General features: G+C 52.8%; 6 protein-coding genes across 6 annotated transcripts; 3 read left to right on the top strand and 3 right to left on the bottom strand.

Moving 5' to 3' along the window:
* Positions 1–21: 21 nt before the first annotated feature.
* AB675_2654 (uncharacterized protein) lies at positions 22–706 on the bottom strand (the record flags this gene model as incomplete). Its single annotated transcript, XM_018142644.1, has 3 exons — positions 22–199; positions 254–489; positions 539–706. The coding sequence occupies 3 exons, from the start codon at positions 704–706 to the stop codon at positions 22–24; spliced, it is 582 nt and encodes a 193-aa protein (XP_018005057.1).
* A 595-nt stretch (positions 707–1,301) lies between these two features.
* AB675_2653 (uncharacterized protein) lies at positions 1,302–3,734 on the top strand (the record flags this gene model as incomplete). Its single annotated transcript, XM_018142643.1, has 1 exon — positions 1,302–3,734. One exon carries the CDS (start codon positions 1,302–1,304, stop codon positions 3,732–3,734), a length of 2,433 nt encoding a protein of 810 aa, XP_018005283.1.
* A 1,309-nt stretch (positions 3,735–5,043) lies between these two features.
* AB675_2652 (uncharacterized protein) lies at positions 5,044–8,805 on the top strand (the record flags this gene model as incomplete). The annotated part of the gene is made up of 1 exon (XM_018142642.1): positions 5,044–8,805. The coding sequence occupies one exon, from the start codon at positions 5,044–5,046 to the stop codon at positions 8,803–8,805; it is 3,762 nt and encodes a 1,253-aa protein (XP_018005200.1).
* A 2,027-nt stretch (positions 8,806–10,832) lies between these two features.
* Positions 10,833–13,468, top strand: AB675_2651 (uncharacterized protein; the record flags this gene model as incomplete). Its single annotated transcript, XM_018142641.1, has 3 exons — positions 10,833–10,889; positions 10,959–11,590; positions 11,638–13,468. The coding sequence occupies 3 exons, from the start codon at positions 10,833–10,835 to the stop codon at positions 13,466–13,468; spliced, it is 2,520 nt and encodes an 839-aa protein (XP_018004835.1).
* A 1,746-nt stretch (positions 13,469–15,214) lies between these two features.
* AB675_2650 (O-methylsterigmatocystin oxido) lies at positions 15,215–17,261 on the bottom strand (the record flags this gene model as incomplete). The annotated part of the gene is made up of 7 exons (XM_018142640.1): positions 15,215–15,674; positions 15,727–16,103; positions 16,185–16,379; positions 16,432–16,674; positions 16,798–16,959; positions 17,009–17,061; positions 17,126–17,261. 7 exons carry the CDS (start codon positions 17,259–17,261, stop codon positions 15,215–15,217), a joined length of 1,626 nt encoding a protein of 541 aa, XP_018005347.1.
* Positions 17,262–17,950: 689 nt separating this feature from the next.
* On the bottom strand, positions 17,951–20,071 carry AB675_2649 (uncharacterized protein; the record flags this gene model as incomplete). Its single annotated transcript, XM_018142638.1, has 1 exon — positions 17,951–20,071. The coding sequence occupies one exon, from the start codon at positions 20,069–20,071 to the stop codon at positions 17,951–17,953; it is 2,121 nt and encodes a 706-aa protein (XP_018005040.1).
* Positions 20,072–20,327: the final 256 nt, after the last annotated feature.

Raw genomic sequence — 20,327 nt, 5'->3', positions numbered from 1 at the left:
ATATATCCTCGGGTGTGACCTCTAAACTACTCCCGTAGACTCAGCAATTCCTCCTCTGCTCGCGTATTTGGTATTCTGTTCTGACATGCGTTCTTGTTCACGTTTCTCTCGTTCCTCGAGCTGATGCTTGATCAATGCGGACAAATCGGTTGCGCCAGCACTGGCGGAAACGTTCAGTTGCGACCCGCCGTTCAAACCCCTGTGGCCGTGTTAGTATTCAACTTTCTCGCAGAACCAGAGGCGGAGTACATACTCAATGAACCGAATGGGGGGACCGCCTTCTCCTCGCGGCGTCGTCTTCAGTATGAATTTGTCGTCTATAAGCTGCTGCAGCATGGCGGCATGCACGTTGTTGCGGTCATTGTCGCGCTTGACTTCTTGCGTAGAGAAGCCTGACACGAATTTGTCCATAAAGTTGCCCGGGTCCGAGGCTAATTGATATGAAATGTAGAATAGCGGTATCGCAGCTACTGCAACGTAGAAGCCGGGCTGTACTCGGTCAGTATCATATGTACCGGCGTCCGGTCGAAGCACATACACCAAATGACTCAGAGCCAGTGGCTCCCGAGGGTGCGTCGTATGCGCTGCCGGAGCTGCCTCCATGGCCGTGGCTGTCACCATGCGATGCGTATCGTCGGGTTTGAACTCGAGTGGGCTGACGCAGAGAGCGAGCTAGAGCTCTCGCTCCTCTTGAAGCAGCACTCATTGTCTCGTGTGTGGCATTGAGGTCCTGAGGGGCTGCTGCTGTAATGACTTCTGAGGTCGAGGAAGCTCTTCTTGGCGAACGGAGATAACGCCTAACTCAGGAACAGTTGCTCTCACCTCTACAATGGTGTTTCTCCTTGTCACTTATATCAACACGCCAATCATAATCGAACACATCTCGAAACGCTTGCCCTTGAGGCTGCCAGCTTTTGGTGATCTCCTATGAACCAATATGCCGGGTCTTCGGTGGTTCATGCAAAATGGCATCCACTACTTTGCCGGGGACTGCCTGTTGGGCAGTGTTGGCATTGGGTAGCAATCAAAAATAGCGCCCACGGAGTGAGTGAGCTTGATATTGCACAGTTGCCTTCAAGTTTTCGCCTGTCTCTGTCGAAGCTGAGGTCTGTTCCATACACTCATAACATGCCGCAAGGTAAGAAAGTCTGCGAAACCACTCAATGCATTCATTCCATTCAATTTCATAGTTGCTGTCACACCAGCCAAGAGCCGCCGTGAACCCGCAATGACCATTTGAAATACCGAATCTTGATTTTGGTGCTTCAGAAAAGCCCCGCTGTCCAAGAGCAATAATTGCCATGTCGACCACAGCATATCAAACTACGGCCAAGCCGAGAGGCCGCAAAGATCTGGAGCAAGTCGACAGCGACTTGTCTAGTAGCAGAGCGTCTAGTCAGGCTTCAATACGACTGGCAAAGACAGTATCAAGGGGGCTTGAAGACTTCCAGAGCCCTTCTAAGTCCAGACCTGGATCGCCCTTTTTCTGGCACAAGAACAGGGCCATCGACCCAGCTGTGCTACGAGACTCATCATCTGTGTCCATCCAGGCAGCTGCGAGTGATGACTTGAATGGCAGAACACGACCAGTGTCAGCGAGCTTTATGCGTACTTCTCAAGACGATCCATTGATACCGGGCGCATTTCCCAATACATCTGAATCACAACCATCAACAATGGGCGCCTCGAATACTCTCTCACGGGTTGTTTCGCAATCAATGCCAGGTACTCGGCGCTCAACTTCCACCTCAAGAACCCGCTCACTCAATCAGTCCTCGATTTCACGGATGCAGCCTACTGTCGTAGATGCTTCGGACGATGAGACGGGGAAAGCCTTGACCACTGCGCGTTCAAGCGCGGCGTCGCTTGAGCTGAAAAGCCCGCAGACGTCTGACCTAGGCGTCAAGCCTGAAAAGCCACCAACGCCGCCCCCTCCGCCGACTCATACACCACCGAAGCCACCAGCGGTGCCCGACACCCAGAGTGCAGCGAAGGATAACACATGGCCAGCGCCGCCGGGATCAGACACATCGAGACGAGGATCGCTTCGCAGCGGTAGCAGACCGTCCTATTTGGTCACATCTAAGCCCTCGTACAATGCGCCTCCTTCCAGCTTTCCGACTGCATCACCGTACCCGCATCCTGCAGATGGAGGACCGCGGTCTGACCATGGCTCCCCGTTCCCTACTGGATCGCCTGCACAATCACCTACTATGATGCATGCGCCTACTTTCAGCGCTCTCCCGGGCCCTGGCTATCCGTATGGCTATCCTCCGCAAGCAGGTTCTGCACAATTCCCGCCGCCGGCCTACTACAGCGACTCGCAGCACCTATCAAGTCCACCACTATCCAGCAAGTACCAAGAGCCCAGGAACGCGGGCGCCCAAGAAGACACGCAGGATTGGTCGAAGCTGACGAGAGTCTTGCCAGAGCTGAACAGGCTGCTCTCAAAATATGAAGCACAGAAGGGACAACCATCGGCCGAGGGGTCGTTCGCAAGTCAGCTAGACCACCACAGAACGCACGAGATTGCTAGCCTTCGAGTTGAGCTAGAGGCCAACAAGAGCGAGTATGAAAAAGTCATCCAGAAACTCATAGCAGAGTCTTTCGCTCTGAAACGCCAGGTTGAGGACCGCGACAAGGACGTGCATTCTATGCAAGCAGCAGTCACAGATCTGAGGACGCGACAGGAGAAGCACAATGTGGCTGAAGCAGAGCGCGGAGAAGCCAACACACGTCAAATGCGACTCCAGGAGGAGCACGATGGTCTGGCTGTAAAGCTCGAACGAACAGTCTCTGAGCTGCAGGAGGTCAAGACGTCTCGTGATCACATCAGGAAGCAGCACGAAGAAATCTACAACGAACTGAACTACTACAAGAACGAGGCGTCCAACTGGAAAAGCAAATATCAGGGAGCGATCGACGCATCTGATCAGGCACGGCTTGCCAAAGAAGATCTAGTCTCTGCGAAGATGCAACTGGAGTCTCAGGTGGATGAGTTGCGCCGCAAGGCACAAGCACGAGAAGAGAAACATCATGCTGAGATGAAAGCTCTCCGGAAAGACTACGAAGTCCTCCTCGACACCAAAGACAAGGAGCGCAGCATCCTTTCAGGTGATCATAAAGCAGCCATCGGATCGGTCCAACTTGAATTGGCGGGCCTGATCGACCGCCATAGTCGGCAGAAGAAAGACCTAGAATCTTCGAAAACCCACGCATTCAACCTGGAGAAAAAGCTCGAGTCCAAGACGAAGGAGCGAGAAGAGCAGTCCATAAGACATAGACAGCAGATGGAGGCGAAGACCAAGGAGATCGATGATCTCGCGGCTTCACATCGTCGACAACTAGAGGCTCAACTTGCCTCGTTGACCGCACAACGCGAGAAGGATATAGAGAATCTGAAGCACGATCACGAGAAGGCAGTCCAGAGCACGAGGAAAGAGCATGACACAAGAAGCAAAAGGATGCGCGAGGATCATGCAGCGGAACTGAGAAGCAAACAAGCTGATCTCGACAAGCAGAAGTCCGCTTACGATGCGGTTCTGCGCGACACCCAAAACCTTCGAGCGACGCATGAGCAGCTCACAGTAGCTATGGTGTCGTGGAAGAAGCGACAGGAAGAGTGGCAGGCCGAGCAGAAGAAGATTAGCGAGATCATGGAAGGCTCAGTCCTTCTGGAAAGTCGTAGGAGGATACCTGTGATGCGATACCCGATACCCCTGTACGAGCTATAGCACATTTGAGCAGCGTATAGACGAACAGCCCTGGCAACAGTACCCAGACGACTAACAAACGGGCGTCTTCTCCCAGTTCACGTTGCAGTGTCAATGCTTCCACGACTTCAAGACACTCAAGCGTGCTTCTGTTTCATGCCGGTGACATCAGAATAAACATTCCTCACGGAGACCTTCGTCAGGTCGCACAAAGCCGCAAAGAATGATCCCATTTCACCGCGCTAGCCTGCGGGCAAAATCTCCTGAGACTAAAAACAGCACTGCCTCGACCTTCCCGAATCCCAGTCGAAGAACCTTACCTAAGGCCAGATCTGGCAGCCCTATAAGCAGCCGCAAGGCGAGTTTGGCGGCTCCGTCAGGCTGATTCGGCTTTAACATGCTATCGAGGGGGTCAGGAGGTCACTCACCAACCTTCTGCGCTGGAAATACTAAAACAGCGCTTGCGTCTCAGGTGTTCGCGATGTCTCAACACGCACAATTCACGATGCATCGATGACATATTGTCGAAGGGGTACCGTCTGGTGTCCGTGGGCATGAGTTGGAGACCTTGAGGTACTTCATAGAGGCAAAGTTCTTCCGCAGACCAAAGTTCTAAGCTCTCCTACGGAGGGAGCTCCTGCTTTTCCCGGGGTATGACTCCCCATAAACACGCCTATTGGCACGTCAGTGACCTCACGCGACCGGTAAAGCTTCAGGTGGAGCGCGTGTAAATGGGACACCCCTGCTGTGGTGGCTTGAGGCATGCTCAAAGTGCGGCGGTGTCGAGTTTAGCTCATGGCGCAGTCTCGTCTACACTTCCTCCCACTGGCTGTCCTCGACCGCATTGCTACTTTGTACCACTCATTGACCGTCCTCCGCGCCAGATACACAGACATTCAAACCGCCACCCCGCCGAGTCTGCCTTCCATCAGCCTGTGCATTGCGCTAGTGTTGCTGTGCAGCATACAGCCTGTCATCCGCACAGGTCGTGATCCTGGCGAGATACCCTCGAGGTACGGCACCCAGATTGCGCCGCCATCACTGATATCCGCATTCGGTCCTGTGAACACAAGCATCGACCTTCTGCGCGCTTGCTACACAAGGTTCTGGGACGTCGACTCCGCAGTTCGAGGCATCGCGAATCCGTAACTGCTATTCATCTGCACAGCCCATCATCTCTATCATTTCGTACATTTTGGTCCTGGCGGCACTTCAACATAACATGCCGCAAGTGCCACGGCTAGTCCTCACTCGTCAATGATCTGTGGATCATTCGGGACTTTCTATACAGTCTGTGCTAGGTTCATAACCTAGCAGAGCCCGAATTATCATGGCCCCTCTCATTTCGTCCTCCCTGTCCACAGACATTGAAGACCGCCATCAACAGCCGCCCAACGGAAGACTGCGACCTGACGGTACCGTCTCCCCTTCCCTACTACAAGTGGCACCCCACGACCGCAGGAAACATAAGACACAACCCAGCGTGACTTCGGTACCAGTTGAGGATCCAACCCAAGAGCTATACCCGTTTCCAGATCTGCCAACGGCAGGTGATGGCCTTCAGCACGAAGACTTCCCAACGTACACCACACCAGCAGAACTAATGTCGAGGGCCGCCGTTGATGGGGGCCTGGATCTTTCCTTTGACGATTATATGACGCCAGATCAGTCCACAGACAACTACATAAGTGAGCACACCACCCCTCAGGAAGCTATCTGGGAACGCGAGTTCCAGTACCTGCCAACGAACGGGGCCTCACTTCCACATATCCTCGACAGCTCCTCCCAGCATTCTGGACACGAGGAGCTTCCGCCGACGGCATTGCAAGAGCCATACAAAAGTGCAAGTTTGGATCAGCCCAGATACATCTCTGGTGCGGATCTGCTCACACCGAGTCCACCTGGCAGCGCGAGGCCAGCGCCTGCACAGCTTGTTGCAGTTCAGAATAACGACATGGGTCGGCTAAATAAGAAGCGTGGGGCCGATACGCTTCAGCTATCAACCGACGCTCGGTCGTTACATCCTCAACCATCGCGACATGGCTCCGTCAGCCCCGTTATCATGGTATCTTCTCACTCGCATGGCGACTCACCAGCGCATGCGACCCCTCCCACGCACAGGAGTCTCACTCGGCCAGGGCAAAGTTCTGCTAGCGGCGAACATGTCTCGTATTCACGTCTGAGACTTCCAGGAGCGCCCGACGCGGGTGTTCAAGATAGCGCTAGTCCACGGACAGGGCAGGATCCCACCAACAGGACTCTCAGTGAAGTCGCGACCGTGAACGAGCTTGCTGAAAACCTTCAGCTCAACGCACGGAATGAACACGTAGAGAACTGGTTGATCAAGACCGAGTCTATCGTCGATCAGGTAGCACGCCGTACGGACCGTCCACGGGCATTGAGCACTGGTGTCAGGGTAGACGCGATGGGTCTTCCCAAGTTTTCTGACGCCAGCATACCTGGACCAGGTGTAATGATTGACGAAGACAGCACAGACGACTACTCCGATGATAGCTCTTACGTCGAGGCGCTCGCTTCCGAGAGTGGCAGCGAAGCTCCGGAGTCGCCTCCAGTGGAGGAAGATGACTTAAATGGGGAAGTAGCAGATCGGAGCTATTTTCCGCGGTTTGAAGACGAGGAAATCCCGCCGGAGATGCTGGAGCCATTACCACGTCAGTTCTATCGGAGAGGGCCGTGGCAAGATCCACTCACTGGCCCCATTTACAACGATCAATGGCAACCATTTTCCTCGAATGCGGCAATGGTCAGATACAACGAAGAGTCTGCCAAGTGGGAGACAGCTTCGCGTGCTGCCACGTGGGGCACGAGACGGCGGCTGAGCGATGGCGAGGTTCAGTCCATAGTCGATGGCAGCCGAGTCCGACATTTGTCGCTGGTAAAGCGTGGCCGTGCCCGCGGCAGCACCTTGATCAAGTTGGCACGAGACAAAGCTAATGAGCTCATTCCACGCAGAAGCAACAGTAATATCAAGAGAGGCGCAGAGTCGTCGCAGTACCAAGAGCCGCTGCAACTAGTGGAGAGTCCACAACAGCGTGAATCCATTACCAGCATCAACCCCGTTCAGAGGATATCGAGCTTCGGAAAGTCGAGGTCCTCAGACATTGCCGCTATCAATACATCGGTCACGAATGCCCAGCATGGCGAAGCTACTAGCGCCGATTCTCAGAAGATCAAAGCTGAAGGTGGTCTGCGCAGTCCATTGCATCTGCTGAGGAAAGCTCGTAGCAAGAGCGACGTCGGCAATCGCAGCAGTGCTAAGTCTTCTCCAGGGCTGCACGAGCTGATGGCCCAACATGGCGGGCCGCCTGTCATGAGCATGGCATCACCGAAAGCCGATCCTATTGCAGAATTCCCGGGTCTGACATCGGCCAGGGACATCGCTCTCGAAGATGACGACGACTATGAAGGAGAAGACGACTTGGCGGAACCAGGCATCAAAATGGATCTGAGCGTCCGTGCCGAGAACATCATTCCGAATTCCGAAGGATTCAAGTATCACGCGAAGCAACTGAATCCTCGTCTACAGCCCTATTTGATCGATCGAATAGGTCACGAACAGATTCGACGCTACAAGAAGCTGCTTGATTCACGAGTGAAGCACAAGAAGGCTGTCCTAGGCCGCAGTTGTACCTCCAAAGATTTCTGTTATGAGCTTGGTGGTGAGGCGAAACTCCTGACACCACGGCCGAGCAACAAAGACCCGTCGACAGCAGTCGCTCAATTCTCTGTGCATGGTCATGGGGAGGCGGATATTGACGAGGAAATGGACGAAGGCGTTGTGACGCCGGCCTTGTTCCCTCCCGGTATTCCCTTGCCACCAGTGAAGCGCCTTCCTGCCGAGTTCGAGTGCTTTCTCTGCTTCAAGGTCAAGAAGTTTCAGAAGCCCTCGGACTGGACCAAGCACGTCCATGAAGACGCGCAGCCGTTCTCTTGCACATTCCCAAATTGCAACGACGGCAAAAGCTTCAAGCGCAAGGCTGACTGGGTTCGACACGAGAATGAGCGTCATCGTCGTTTGGAGTCCTGGAGATGCAACGTGCCAGAATGCAGTCACGTCTGCTATCGGAAGGACAATTTCGTGCAGCATTTGGTCCGTGAGCACAAAAAGAACGAGCCCAAGAACAAAGATAAGCCAAACGCCAAGAGCAGAGGAAGACAGGAGGATCACGAGGTTTGGCAACTTGTCGACGCGTGCCGACAAGAGTCCTCTATCAGGCCACAGGACGAGCCATGCAAGTTCTGCGGCAACAAACTTAGTAGCTGGAAGAAGCTCAGTGTGCACATGGGCAAGCACATGGAACAGATCGCCATGCCGGTACTGGACCTCATCAAGCTGAAGGACGTCACAGCGGACACAATCATCAGCCCAATCGAGCAGCAGAACCTGCTTGGTAATGGAGGCAAGAAGGGATCTGGAAAGTCTGCCAATCCGCAAATGTATCTGGGTCAAGGCATTCCATTGGAACAGTTCGGCTCCACGCAACTTGCCACAGCAAGCCCTCTTCTGGCCACGCAACATGATCCTAGTCTTTCGCCCTACACGCAAAGCGTCCAGTCACATCACATTGCGTCTGGCACCCAGTCGCCGGCAATGATGCAAGCGAGCCCTCACATGAACCATCTGGGGTACAACGAATCGGCTTACTTCGCGAACGTAGGTGTCAATGGAGCCCATGGTCATATCGACCAGAGTGAGGCGTTCGAGAATGCACATGGGTACGCGCAAGCCGGCTTCACGAATGCCACATCCCATCCTGGACATTACGCGCACAACAACACGCAGCTGGGATCGAACTACTCGCCTGCGCAACAAGCCATGTCCACGCCCATGTCTGCACATTCGATGACGATGATGATGGGTCCTTCGAGCGCAACGAGCTATGGGCACCCCGATGCCCAGTACGGACAGCCGGCAGATATGGCTTCGTTTCAGAACTACTCAGCGGCATCACAAACAGCCACTTACAACACTACGGTGACAGACCAGCACTCCTATGGCATGCATGACCAGTATGCTCAGCAGCAGCAGGACCAGCACCAGCAGCAGAACATGTATCACAATCACTACTGAGGATGAGACGCCACACGGATGCAGTATCTGGAAGTGAGGCAACGTGGCTTGGAGTGTAAGGGCTGAGATGTCAATTAACAACCCAAGGGATGGAACGGAAGGTGACAGACACCCGAGATCACTTGAGATGACACTAGAGGTTCTTTGAAATGTGACCCAGGAACTTACGCCCGGTTGATGAGGATGGCTTGGCGTGAATACGTGCCTTCGTGGATCTCGGAGACGAAGCACGACGTTAGCTCGCTAATCACAGTATGAGCTGTCAGTGATCGCAGGTGACGAAGGAGTCTAGGATCCAGGCTTCTCAATTTTGCGGAGAGAACGAATGCCTCGTCTTGTTCAGCCCATTGGAGATACACGAAGCGATGTACTGTAACAACAGAGATACCCCACCAGCCTGCAATGACATCGATTCATGTCTTGAGGACCTTTGTGGGATTTTGTGTTTCGTCTCCAGTCGAAAGTTCTATGCAGTAGTGGTGACCCTGATATCATATCACGTGTAGCTGGGCAATGTTGCAAGGGATGGTCGCGGGCCGAGTACCCGGTACACAACGGTTCAATTATATTCGTTACTCGTTGTATGGTGCTTGATAGGAGCTCACCGAACAAACGTTCAGTGGCTCGATACTCGACGGTGCGCGAAGGACGGTGACGTGCGTGAACACCTAGGACACAGCCCGTATGGTCTAGCACTCGGATCGGCGAGTTATCTGCTTTATTGCTGTACATCTGAACAATGTAGCGGTGTTGTCTTTCTGTACATGTAGCTTTCGACCCTCCGATCTGGATCGTCCCAACAGTCGTTGCTCCGAACCTTCCATTATCCACGTGAGCGCGAATGGTCTGTTGTGGGGATTAGTCTGGATCGGCATACATCTCTTCACCGGTCTGTTCATAACACTGTAAATGGACTGTCACGATGACCCAACATGGATCAGCACATCATCTGCTCTGTGATCGATGCAGATCTGTTTATGTGTCCGAAGTCGTCCGAAGGACCGGCCTGCGAGTCTGTCGCGAAACGCATGGCCGATCCCTACTCTCAGATGGGATTGTGTAGAGATCGGCAGGTGCTCGTCTCGTGATTTCGTGCATGATCGTGCGGCTCCGGGCACGTGAAGGAAGTGCGACTGGCTGTAGGTAGGAGCCCCGGAATAGGTAAGAGCCTCGAGCGAGTCGTTCCTCCCCCCGCTTTCTCCCACGCTCTTGCTGTGCCAGTGCCAGTCTTTCAGGTCACCGCTCCAAAATAAAAGTAACTACCTAAGGTTCCTCCCGACTGGTAACGGTACAGACTCTCACTCAACAACCCCTAACCACTTCTTCGAGCCCAAGCGATACAGAGCTGCATTGTTCAGCATCTTCATTCTCGTAATACAGAACCATTACACATTGCTTTCGACAGCAGGGCTGGACTACCGCTGCGCAAGTTCTAAGTTTCATTCTGGACCAAATCACCCACCGCCTGAGAGACTCGTCCGCTTCGCCTAAGCTCGCCTAGGACCTGTCGCCTATTACCAAACTCTCACCTTTCTGGCTTGCTCTGGGATCTGCTCACGCACGCACTCTCCTTGTTCATGTAGCACCGGGCAGGATAACAATTTTCTGCTGGCCTCCTGCATCGCATATAGGGACGCTCAACATTATACAGCATTCCCCTCCCCGCGCGTTGTGTGACGAACGGCTCATCTCGGCTCAAGAGTCACCCATATAATAATCCCAAGGTTGACTCGTGTGGGCTGTCGAGGCTGTGCAACTGTTTCTACCAAAACTTCCAAAGCTATCACAATCTACAGCATCACTTAGCTCTGATCTGGAAGAAGTCACCGTCCAACCATCTGGCACAGCATCAGGCTTGCTTGGGCATAGTCCAACCATATTCTCTTGCCACTTCGCCTCACGATGAGAAGCTAGCACAGGACCTGGTGCTGCTAATCGCGCTGCACCACCCAAACAACCCATCAGGTGGATTGGCCTGAGGCAACGGTCCGACTATAACGACTACGCCGCCCCAAAACAGAGCAGTCATGGAGGAAGACAGTTTCTTTGACCAGTTCGGGTACCGATCCCAGTTCAGCACCATGGTAAGTACTTTCTCACTGCGAACCATTTGCCGTACTTCCGTCTTGCACGAGCTGATGCCTTGATCACAGGACGATATGCAAGAAGCTGGTATTGGTGCTGGTGACATAGAGGCAGAACTAAACGCCCAGCCACTTGCTGGCTACATGCCTGGACACAGTGCTGTTCCTCAGGAGACATCCACGCCTTATGAGCCAAGGGCCACTTTCAATACCTGGGACATCGACCTTTCTCCGGATCAACAATTTCACGACAACGTCGGTACTCACTACGCTCTGTCTGCAGGCTCAATTGACGTGAACTTGCGCGGCACCATTCCGACGCCGTCTGTACATTCCACCCCATATGATCGCATCCATGGCATGGTCAACCTGCATCAGTCACAAGCTCGGCCGACCCAGGCCTTCATGCTACCGCCTACCACGTCTCTACGACCCCCGAATGCCACAAGAGACTCTGGCTACGTTAGTCGAACAATAAACCACGACGCATACTCTTACGATCGGGGTTCAAGCCGCAGCCTATATCGGGACGACTCGCATCTGGGGGCTGCCAGCATTCCTGACACTGCAACGGTACTGTCCGACGATTCAATGTCGCAGCAGGCTGGTCAAGATCAGTCTGCACGCTCTGCAACAGTTGGTCAGCAAAGGTGCTCATGGGTAGACTGCGGCAAGGTCTTTCCGAACTCCTCAAGTCTCAAGTATTTCCCCTCTATAATCACACTCAATCGGAGCTGACAAGATGCAGGAAACATATCGCGAGCCACAAAAAGGCATTCAACTGTTCAGTAGTAGGCTGCCCCAGGCATATCGCTGGCCAAGGCTTTGCCAACGATAACGACCGTCAACGTCACCTTCAGACAGCTCACCACATCAACTTGAAAGAGGTGTATTTCTGCGCCTGGCAAGGATGTAATGTGTTCAACCCAAGAAAGGATAACTTCACCGACCATCTTCTACGGGTACACAAGATTGAGAAGGGCTCTGAGCAGTGCATACGTTTGTGTAAGGACAGTGTCAAGCCTTGGGCTTCTGTTGCCCAGGTCGACCGAGAACTTCTAAGTATGCCAAGAGATAAACGACGGAATGAGAAATCAGAGATGTCATCCTCGTCTGGCCAAAAGAGAAGACAGACAAGTCGACCGGTCGTGGAAGACTCTCCGACAGCCACCAAGAGATCGAGAGTCGACAAACAGGAGCCCCCTGACGAAGCTAGTCTGGGTCCTAGCATGCGAGCGTCGACCGATCTGCCTATGCCTCATGAGGCCGCTGAGCAGACGCAGCAAGCTGGCGGCCAGTTCGATCAGCTGAGTGTCGCATCGTATCCACACCTGGAGCCTATACCCTCTATGCAAGAGTCCCCTCTTCTGCCGTTCCCACCGCATCTGTTTCCCGAGGATCAGCAGCACTGGGCAGAATCTCAGCAACCGCATCTACAGTGGATGGCGCCTCATATGGCCCAGGATAATCCGGCATACTTCACAGAGCAATACCAGAGCCTAGAACATCACCATCATGGACAGCATGCACGAGTCTCGCAAGATGAGACCCTTGACATGTCCCATGCCTATCCAGCCTTTGTGAGGAGGCAGTTCACCTCGAGTCAGGTGCCACAGATCCGAGACTCCATACCCTCTGGAGAGCCTGCACCAGCGGAACCTCAGATTGATATTGTCTCGCAAGTCAGTCACACACTTGGCCAGCACCAGCAGCTGACGTCTTTGACAATTCGCAGGACTTACCCTATCGTGCCTAACTTCCCACAACAAGCCCATTCGCTGCCATCCAGACTCGTGGGCAGGGGTAGCCCTGCGTATAGCGTCGTCGAATATGAACAATACAGCGAGGCAGATGTCACTGAGTCTGGTGTCGGCAATGGGTCATACAGGTGCCCTTTTGAAGGTTGCGGCAAAATCTTTCCCCAACAATCAAAGCTCAGCAAGCACACTGCTCGTCATGATCGACCATTTAAGTGCATGTGGGATGATTGTTGCCACAATCGAAATGCTCAACACCAGAAAAATGTTAGCAACCCGGAGTCGTCGAATGGGCTTGGCTGGTATAGTTCAGGTAGTAAGTCTGACCTTATGCGACACGAAGATTCGGTCCATGTGAAGACAGCTGAGGTTTTGGATTGCTTTCGCTGCACGAAATCGAACATGCACTACATGGAGGATGGTCAGATGTGTCAGCAGCTATTCACATCATCAGCAGAATCATACGCCACCCATCTCAGAGCTTGCATTGCACCAGCCATCGATCTGGAAAACGCTGTGTGGCAGGCTTTCATTCCCGCGAACTTCAACGGCAGATTCTGGTGCGGCTTTTGTGATGATATTGTCGACAACAAGACTCCCTCAGATGTTGGGACGCAGTCGCTTGAGAAGCAGCAGAAGACGCGGCTGGAGGAACGGCACGGACATATCCGGGATCATTATCGGGGCTCCAATCCTCCACAGATGGGATCGTGGAAGTATCTCAATGCTGAAGGTCGGACGAAATTCGAAGTCGATCTCGAAAGGACTGCCATGCTGCAGACTCGTGTGCAAATGCAGCGTCGAAGTCAGGAGCAGCAGTAGGACCGCAAGGAGAACAACACACGCTTCAACAGTCACAAGCCATTGTCTCCGTGGTGGCCAATAGCGGTATTCTACGGGCATGGGAGTGATACATGGCCTGCCTGGACTAGTGGTGGTTTCCAAAACATACAGATGGACGACAGAACACGCGATGCAGCAGAGTGTGTGGATGGATACTTTGCAACAGGCATTACCAGCCTTGCGCATCATGGAGCTATGAGATAGCGGCGACACTACATGGCTTGTAGGAACCCAGGCTCGATGCAATGATCTATGACAGCATGAAATGGAGAACGAAGGATATACGAAGACGACAGTGACGACGCATTGATTATTGAGACAGCATACGAAGCGGACAGATGTACAACGACGATGATAGTGATACCCCTGGGATGGCGACATTGAATGGCATGGCGTGTTGAGTTGTTTCTGTCAATTGCTTCGGCGCTTCGGGTCATGAGTTTGCCATCAATAATGGCGTTTGTCGGCTTTTGTGTTTAAGACCTCGATGCAGCTGCGAATGTGAAATGGTTCCAGTTCCGGTTGGAAAGAGCGAACAGAGCATATTTCACAGGGAAAGCGGAGCAATTGCTTCCTGCCAGACCAGTTCTGGGACTTGCAGGAAGGAGCGATGGTCCTTATTAGTTTCCTGTGGATAATACTCGATTCGAATACTACCTTCACAGTGACGTTGCTTGACATAAGTTTTACACCACTTAGGTGTTGCCTGTCTTGCCAGATCTGCTATCGCTGGCGCCCTGCGCTCTGTCGTGCAGCACATTGTAGGTCGCATCAACCGAATGCTGTTGGTCCTCCAGGCCCCGAACCTGATGTGCATCCGAAGCCATCGAGGAGCACTGGCGGTCACACTCTGGCCGATAACTTACAACTTCCTTTCCTCATGTCCAGCTGCAGCACAAGTGCAGGCTTTGTCGATGTTGAGTCTCTCTTGACTGTTAAGAGCCAGCAGTGCGGATTGCTGTGCTGGTGTTTCTTGTAGGAACCTCTCCATGGGAGTCTTGCCTGTACCCGGGTCTTGGTTGTTGGCGGCCAACGACAGCTTGATGATGTTCTTATGGTATGGGCAGGACTTGCCGGCGGAGGAGCGTGGGTTAGGGAGCGTGATAAGTATGGATCTGGTGGAGATGGGGGTGCAAACCTAGTATGGTGCCTTAGATAGTATGCTTTGAGAAGTGCCAAGACATTATTGTGGTGATATAAGAAAGTCGCTAGGACTTACTTTGATTGCTGCAATATGAGATGGGAGCTTTGGGACGCCATGTTGACAAATACACGATCTGATGATGTCAATTGGGGATGCTGTTCTATTACTGTGATGTGTGAATAGGTGATATGCTGAATGTTCAATATGCTTGGCATGAGACAATGTGATCAGCAGAACGGAGGTTTCAATTTTGCATCGGTGTGGGAATCACGAGTATTTGAGAGAAACAATCAGACGCCTAATCTGAGTGCGAACACTCGTAGAAACGAGCTCTGGATTATCGAGAGCATCATTCGACTATTGTATGCTGGATTGCAAGACGTAATGCCGGTTACAAATATGTAATGGCGCAGAAAAGCGGCCAGCGGGCGGAATCCGGCGGCAGATAGGAGAACTCAATTTGTAAAGACAAGTTTACGGTAATGGCAGGTGTGGACACCTGCCCTTCCTCATTGGGGGTTAACCGGCGTGCATGCCAATGTCCGGTCACGTGATCTGTTGGATGGTGGAGTTGCCTGAGCTCACTCCTTCCTCGGCTTCCAAGCCCCAAACGCCATACCTTCCGGCACAGCCTTCCACTGGCCAGTGGTAGGATGCAATAGCTTCTCGCAGTCCTTCACGGCATCCCGAACAATCTGAACACGCTCAGGGCTCCTTGGCACAATGTTGATACCAAATGGTGCAGGGTGAACCGTTATCCCACCAACCAGATTATCAACATCGGGAATGATAGGCTTGCCTCGGTCGTCGAGCGGTGCTTCGAGGCTGAAAGCCCACAGGATGCGTGACATGCCCAGGAACAGTGACCGCTCAGCGATATGGATGCCTTGACACAGGCGTCGGCCTGCTCCGAAATTGAAGTTGTCGCGCAGGAGCGGCTCACCGTTGGCGGATTGGTACAGTGTTGTTGCGTCGCCTGCATATCTGTCTGGGTTGAATCGTCGCGGCTCAGGAGATCGGGCGGGATCCATGTGGATGCCCCTGCAAGCAAATTCAGCATGACGTCTTCAGTTAGTAGGGTGATGGAACGTACCAAACGTTAGTGAATATAGTCGTTCCCTTAGGAACCTTATATCCGTTGTAGACATCGTCCTGCATGACACGATGAGGCACACCGAGTATGACCGTTGGCATAAAACGTAACGTCTCCTTGATACAGCAGCGAATGTAAGGCATGTCAGCGTAGTCATCGATCTCTGGCAGCCGGTTGGGGCCAACGACTCGATCAATCTCCTCACGTGCCTTTTTCTGCGCGTCTTGGAACACCATCATGGCCTGGACGAAACCCAGCATCGTCGACGCAGTTGTGTCAGAGCCGCCTTCGAGCAAATTCCCAACAATATAACCGACTGCTTCGTCTGATAATGATTCGCTCTTTTGGGCAAGAAGGAGATCGTTGCAGAGGCATGGCTAGATCAGCGTAAGCATGTATGTCAATGGTCAAATAGCACAGGCTCGACATGAGACCCAGCATTCAGAAGGTGGACTCACAAGCGCGGTCCCATCCTCGAGGGCCTTCTTGGCTTCCAACCAATGACTGGTGTAAAGATGCCGTCCGACCTCGTGAATCTGCCTGGCAGCCTTAACTTCGGGCAGCCAGGAATGAGGCAGCTTCTGTAGTATCGGATAACAATCGGCTAGCTGCGCGGCGTCACTCGCAGAGACTTTGCCGAACCGCTCCAAAGTCTGTGCTAGGATCAGAACAACGGCTGACTACCAGCACGACATTCGAACTTACGTAGAAAAGGCGAGCCAGCTTGGGATCGTCAGAGCTGGGGCATCGGAAGCCGAACAACATCTGAGTCGAGACTGAATAGCTGAAGCGTTTGAGGTGGTCGAGAAGCTGCTCAGGGGTGTCCAGTAAGCCTGCAAGGAGGAACTTGTTTTCAAGGTCTTGGTAAGGAACGTATTTCGCGGCGACGGTGATGTTCAGCGCGTTGTGTACCAGGCTTCGGATTGTTCGCCATGTGTCGTTGTATTTCTGACAGGTTTCAGCACACAGACCATGAAGCGTCAGACATCGACCGCATGCAACGTGATTGCTACACAGTTACGGCTGATGTAACGGACATTCAATCGCCGTCTCGAACAATGCACAGCTTACCATAAGTATCAAGCGCTGCCCACCGCTTGCGATGTTCTGACCGATGAACATGCTGGGCCGATCTGAATAGATGTTGCCTTTCTTATCCAGAAGGTCCTTGACGGCAACGTCCGATGACAGTACAACAGCGGCTGAGCACCAAGCATGAGAGTATACACAGGACTGGCAACATCAGTAAAGTACAGCATGCCATGTGCGAACGCCGCAGTACCCATATTCCTCGGCCCATCTCAGGAACTGTACGTGAGCGTCGCTTCTCGGCATCTGGCACGACATCAGGAACGAGTATGGAGGCTTGTTGAGAGGTTGCAGACCTGATGGAGATTACCCAGCAGTGGTATTGTCGGAGGGCCAGGAGGCATGCCCGCAGGCCTGCGCCCGACCTTGAGAAGTTTCCAGACTGCCAATCCCAGCAAAAGGATCACGATGGATGGATATCCTATTGAGGAATACATCGTGGGCATGTTGCTGTTACGGTACAATTGTTCAGACGCAATGTCGGTGCTATCGATGCAAGTCGCAGAAGAGAAGTCGCATATCGACAGACGCACAGTGCAATTACTCGATGCCACCTACCTTTAAGCGATTGGGGCCATGTTCCGCGGCTTGTGACTGGCCCGGGGCGAGTAGAAGCGATATCTCTGAGCCCGGCTCGCCAGCTTGCGCTATTGCATCATAGCAATATCGCTGCGAGATTAACTAACCAGAACATGAATTTTAAGCGTATCGTAGTACATTCCTGCCGCCAGATGATGTGGCCTTGAGATACAGTTTTTACGATTAATCTGTCAAGCGCATGACGGCTCGTGACGATGCCGAGCCAAATCGTTCTTCCGAAACCTCTCATTGGGCTAGGCAAACGCTCGTCTCCAGGGCTGAACAATGGCCGCTTAGCCCCGCATTTCAGGCACTCGTTCGGTCTGCATATGAAACGGTACGTTGTGAATCTGGTGATGCGTGAAAATTCGAAGCCGTTGCTCGATGTATGTTGCTGGAAAATGAACACGCTCTGTAGACAATTAAGCAGGGCACACTGACTAGGCTCGGCCCGCGGCGGCTTCTGTTTGTGATGTCTCTCTCGAATTGTCTGGCCTGGATGTATGGCTTAACATATGCCTTCTCTGGCGCAGCGGTGCGTTGCGCGGAGGGGAGCTCATAGCCCTTGCCAGGCAACTTTGCTGAGCACCTCAACGCCTTTGTTCAATCGTCGGTCGCTAGTAGACTTGACCAGGCCCAGATACTTCAGCGTAGCTAAGGCTATATAGAAGTGCGCGAGAGATGCGCGTTCCTGCGCTTGGCCTTCATCTGTGTCCGCGTTGCTACTGGCATCTGATGTGGCGTTCTTGGCTCTGCCTTTCAACTTCGCAGGTGTGTTCGTTCCATTTGTCTGAGAAACCACTTGAGGCTTGCTTTTGGCTCCACGACTTGAGGTCGATTTGCTCAAGGAAGCGACCGGGTCCTGCTCAATGGTGGACGATAAAAAGTTGTCGTGAAACGTACTCCACAGGTCCATCACATTCACTTCACGTCCAGCTTCCTCGAGTAGCTGATACAGAATCGAAACTCCCTCTTTCCCTTTATTGCTTGACGAAGACGTGCAGCACTCGCAACCAAGATAGTCAATTGGCGCCGCCAGGGCCCGAAAGATTGTGGATCGCGGTCGAGCAAGAAAGTTGCTCGAGAGTTGCGTCCTCGTGATAAGAAGTGCTTCCGACAGGTAGCGGCTTGTAGCTGGCTTCAGTGATTTCATGGCAGTCCTCAACGTGGAGAGAAGGTGCATTGGCAGCAGCTGCGTGCTACCCAAGTTTCGTAGATTGACGTCTTGCAAGTCTGATGCCAAGGGAGTGATACTGTGCAGCAGTGTTTGCATCGACGCTTCGGACAGCATTGGCAGCTTTGTTGAAACGAGCTCGTGAATTGTCGATGCCTCGAGATCATCTTTCCGGTACTCCGCAATGACCTGATAATAATGTTTGGACAGGCTTCGGGACATGTCAAGATGGTGGCAAACCACGGCGATGACCTGTAGCAACCGTGCTTCCTCCATATAAGCCGAGCGTGCTTCTATGAGCCTTGCTGAAGTGTATGCAATCAGCTCCGAGTCCGAGCTCAGTAATTGATGTACAGGCGTGGACTGGCCGCCTTTGTCAAGGAGGTTCGTGCAGTGCTCTTGGAAAGATCTTGTGTTTCGGATACCTTCACAGAGGCTGTGCGCATCATCTATGTGGCTGACGTCTGACAAAGCGGCTGTAATTGAATTGGCAAAGTAGTGGCTCGCAAAACAGTACTTGATGGCCTGAATGAAAGCGTGTGTAGAGACAGACTGGTCTTGCGCCATCTCGAACAGATTTCTTGTCACACTGGGCGCGAACAGCGGCTGCAAGTACTCAGGTTCCTCGCCATGTCGCGCGAGCTGTGCTGCCGAGAAAATATCGAAGAACTTATCCCTGCTTGAAGCCAACGAGAAGACTTCAGTATCAAGTAGTCTCATAACCGATCGGGACATGCGGCTTTCGAACAAGCTGACAGTGGTAACGAGACTCAGGACGATTGAGAACGAAAGTCTATCCCTCCACGACTCGAGCTGTGAGATAAGTTCGGACAGCACATTCAGATCAAACATCTCGGCATTTGTGATCCCAAGCACGACATTATGTAAGCCATGCTCTTCCATGTATATCTGGAGCAGTTCTAGGTCGAACAGCATGGGAATCGCTCTTTTGTGCTTGGCCAGATGCGCGATGTAGGCTTTTTGTCCACCGTGTGAGACGATTGCATCCTTGATCACGCTCTTAAGAGCGATTTGCAAGTTCGAAGCTTGTGTAGCTTGCAGTTCACAGTGTATAGTATGAGGTCTCGTCTCTTTTCGCCGGCCGAGGAAGCCTCGCAAGGCGTTTGCATCAGTCCCGCCGACAACGATGGCGCTGTGCAGCTTGTCGTGCCTGATGACTGGACGCTCGATATACTCGTCAAGCCGCTTCAGCGATGTCTCATCCACTTCGTCGGCTATCTCTTCCAGCTTCGGCTCCAGCTTGGTCCAAATGTTGTTGAATGATGCTTGTCGTACGTCAACGAGAGCCTGAGATTCCTCGCCGTTGCAAAGTCTGGGCCAGTGCTCTCCCGAAGTTGGCGCATCGCTATTATCGATCTTCCGCTTCTTTCGAGGTCGGTTATCGCTGATGTTGCCCTCCGCAGCTGCAGGACGGAAGACGTAGCATGCACGGTATGATGGATCTTCAGCATCGAATCCGCCGCTGTCTTCCTCAGTCGTCATCTTGACACGAACAGAGAAGACATTTATTTACTAGTTTACAGTGCACGCGTAAGTTGAAAAGTGACGCGACGGGTCGAAGTGACTCCAAATTGCCCGCACCCAATCCAGCAAGAGCCTAATTGCCCACATTATTGGCAACGACGACTTGGAACTTTGAGCCTGATTTCAGCATCGTATCGCCTGGTGTGCCCTCAATTGACCATGTGACGCGTTCTTTATCCTGACATTGTAGTCTCAGACGTTTGTTTATCAGCAA

Source organism: Cyphellophora attinorum (genome assembly GCF_001299255.1).
Source record: "Cyphellophora attinorum strain CBS 131958 chromosome Unknown Contig2, whole genome shotgun sequence".
In the NCBI taxonomy this organism is placed as follows: domain Eukaryota; kingdom Fungi; phylum Ascomycota; class Eurotiomycetes; order Chaetothyriales; family Cyphellophoraceae; genus Cyphellophora; species Cyphellophora attinorum.
Note: the sequence above shows the minus strand (reverse complement) of the source record. Positions and strands in the feature narration are given on the sequence as shown.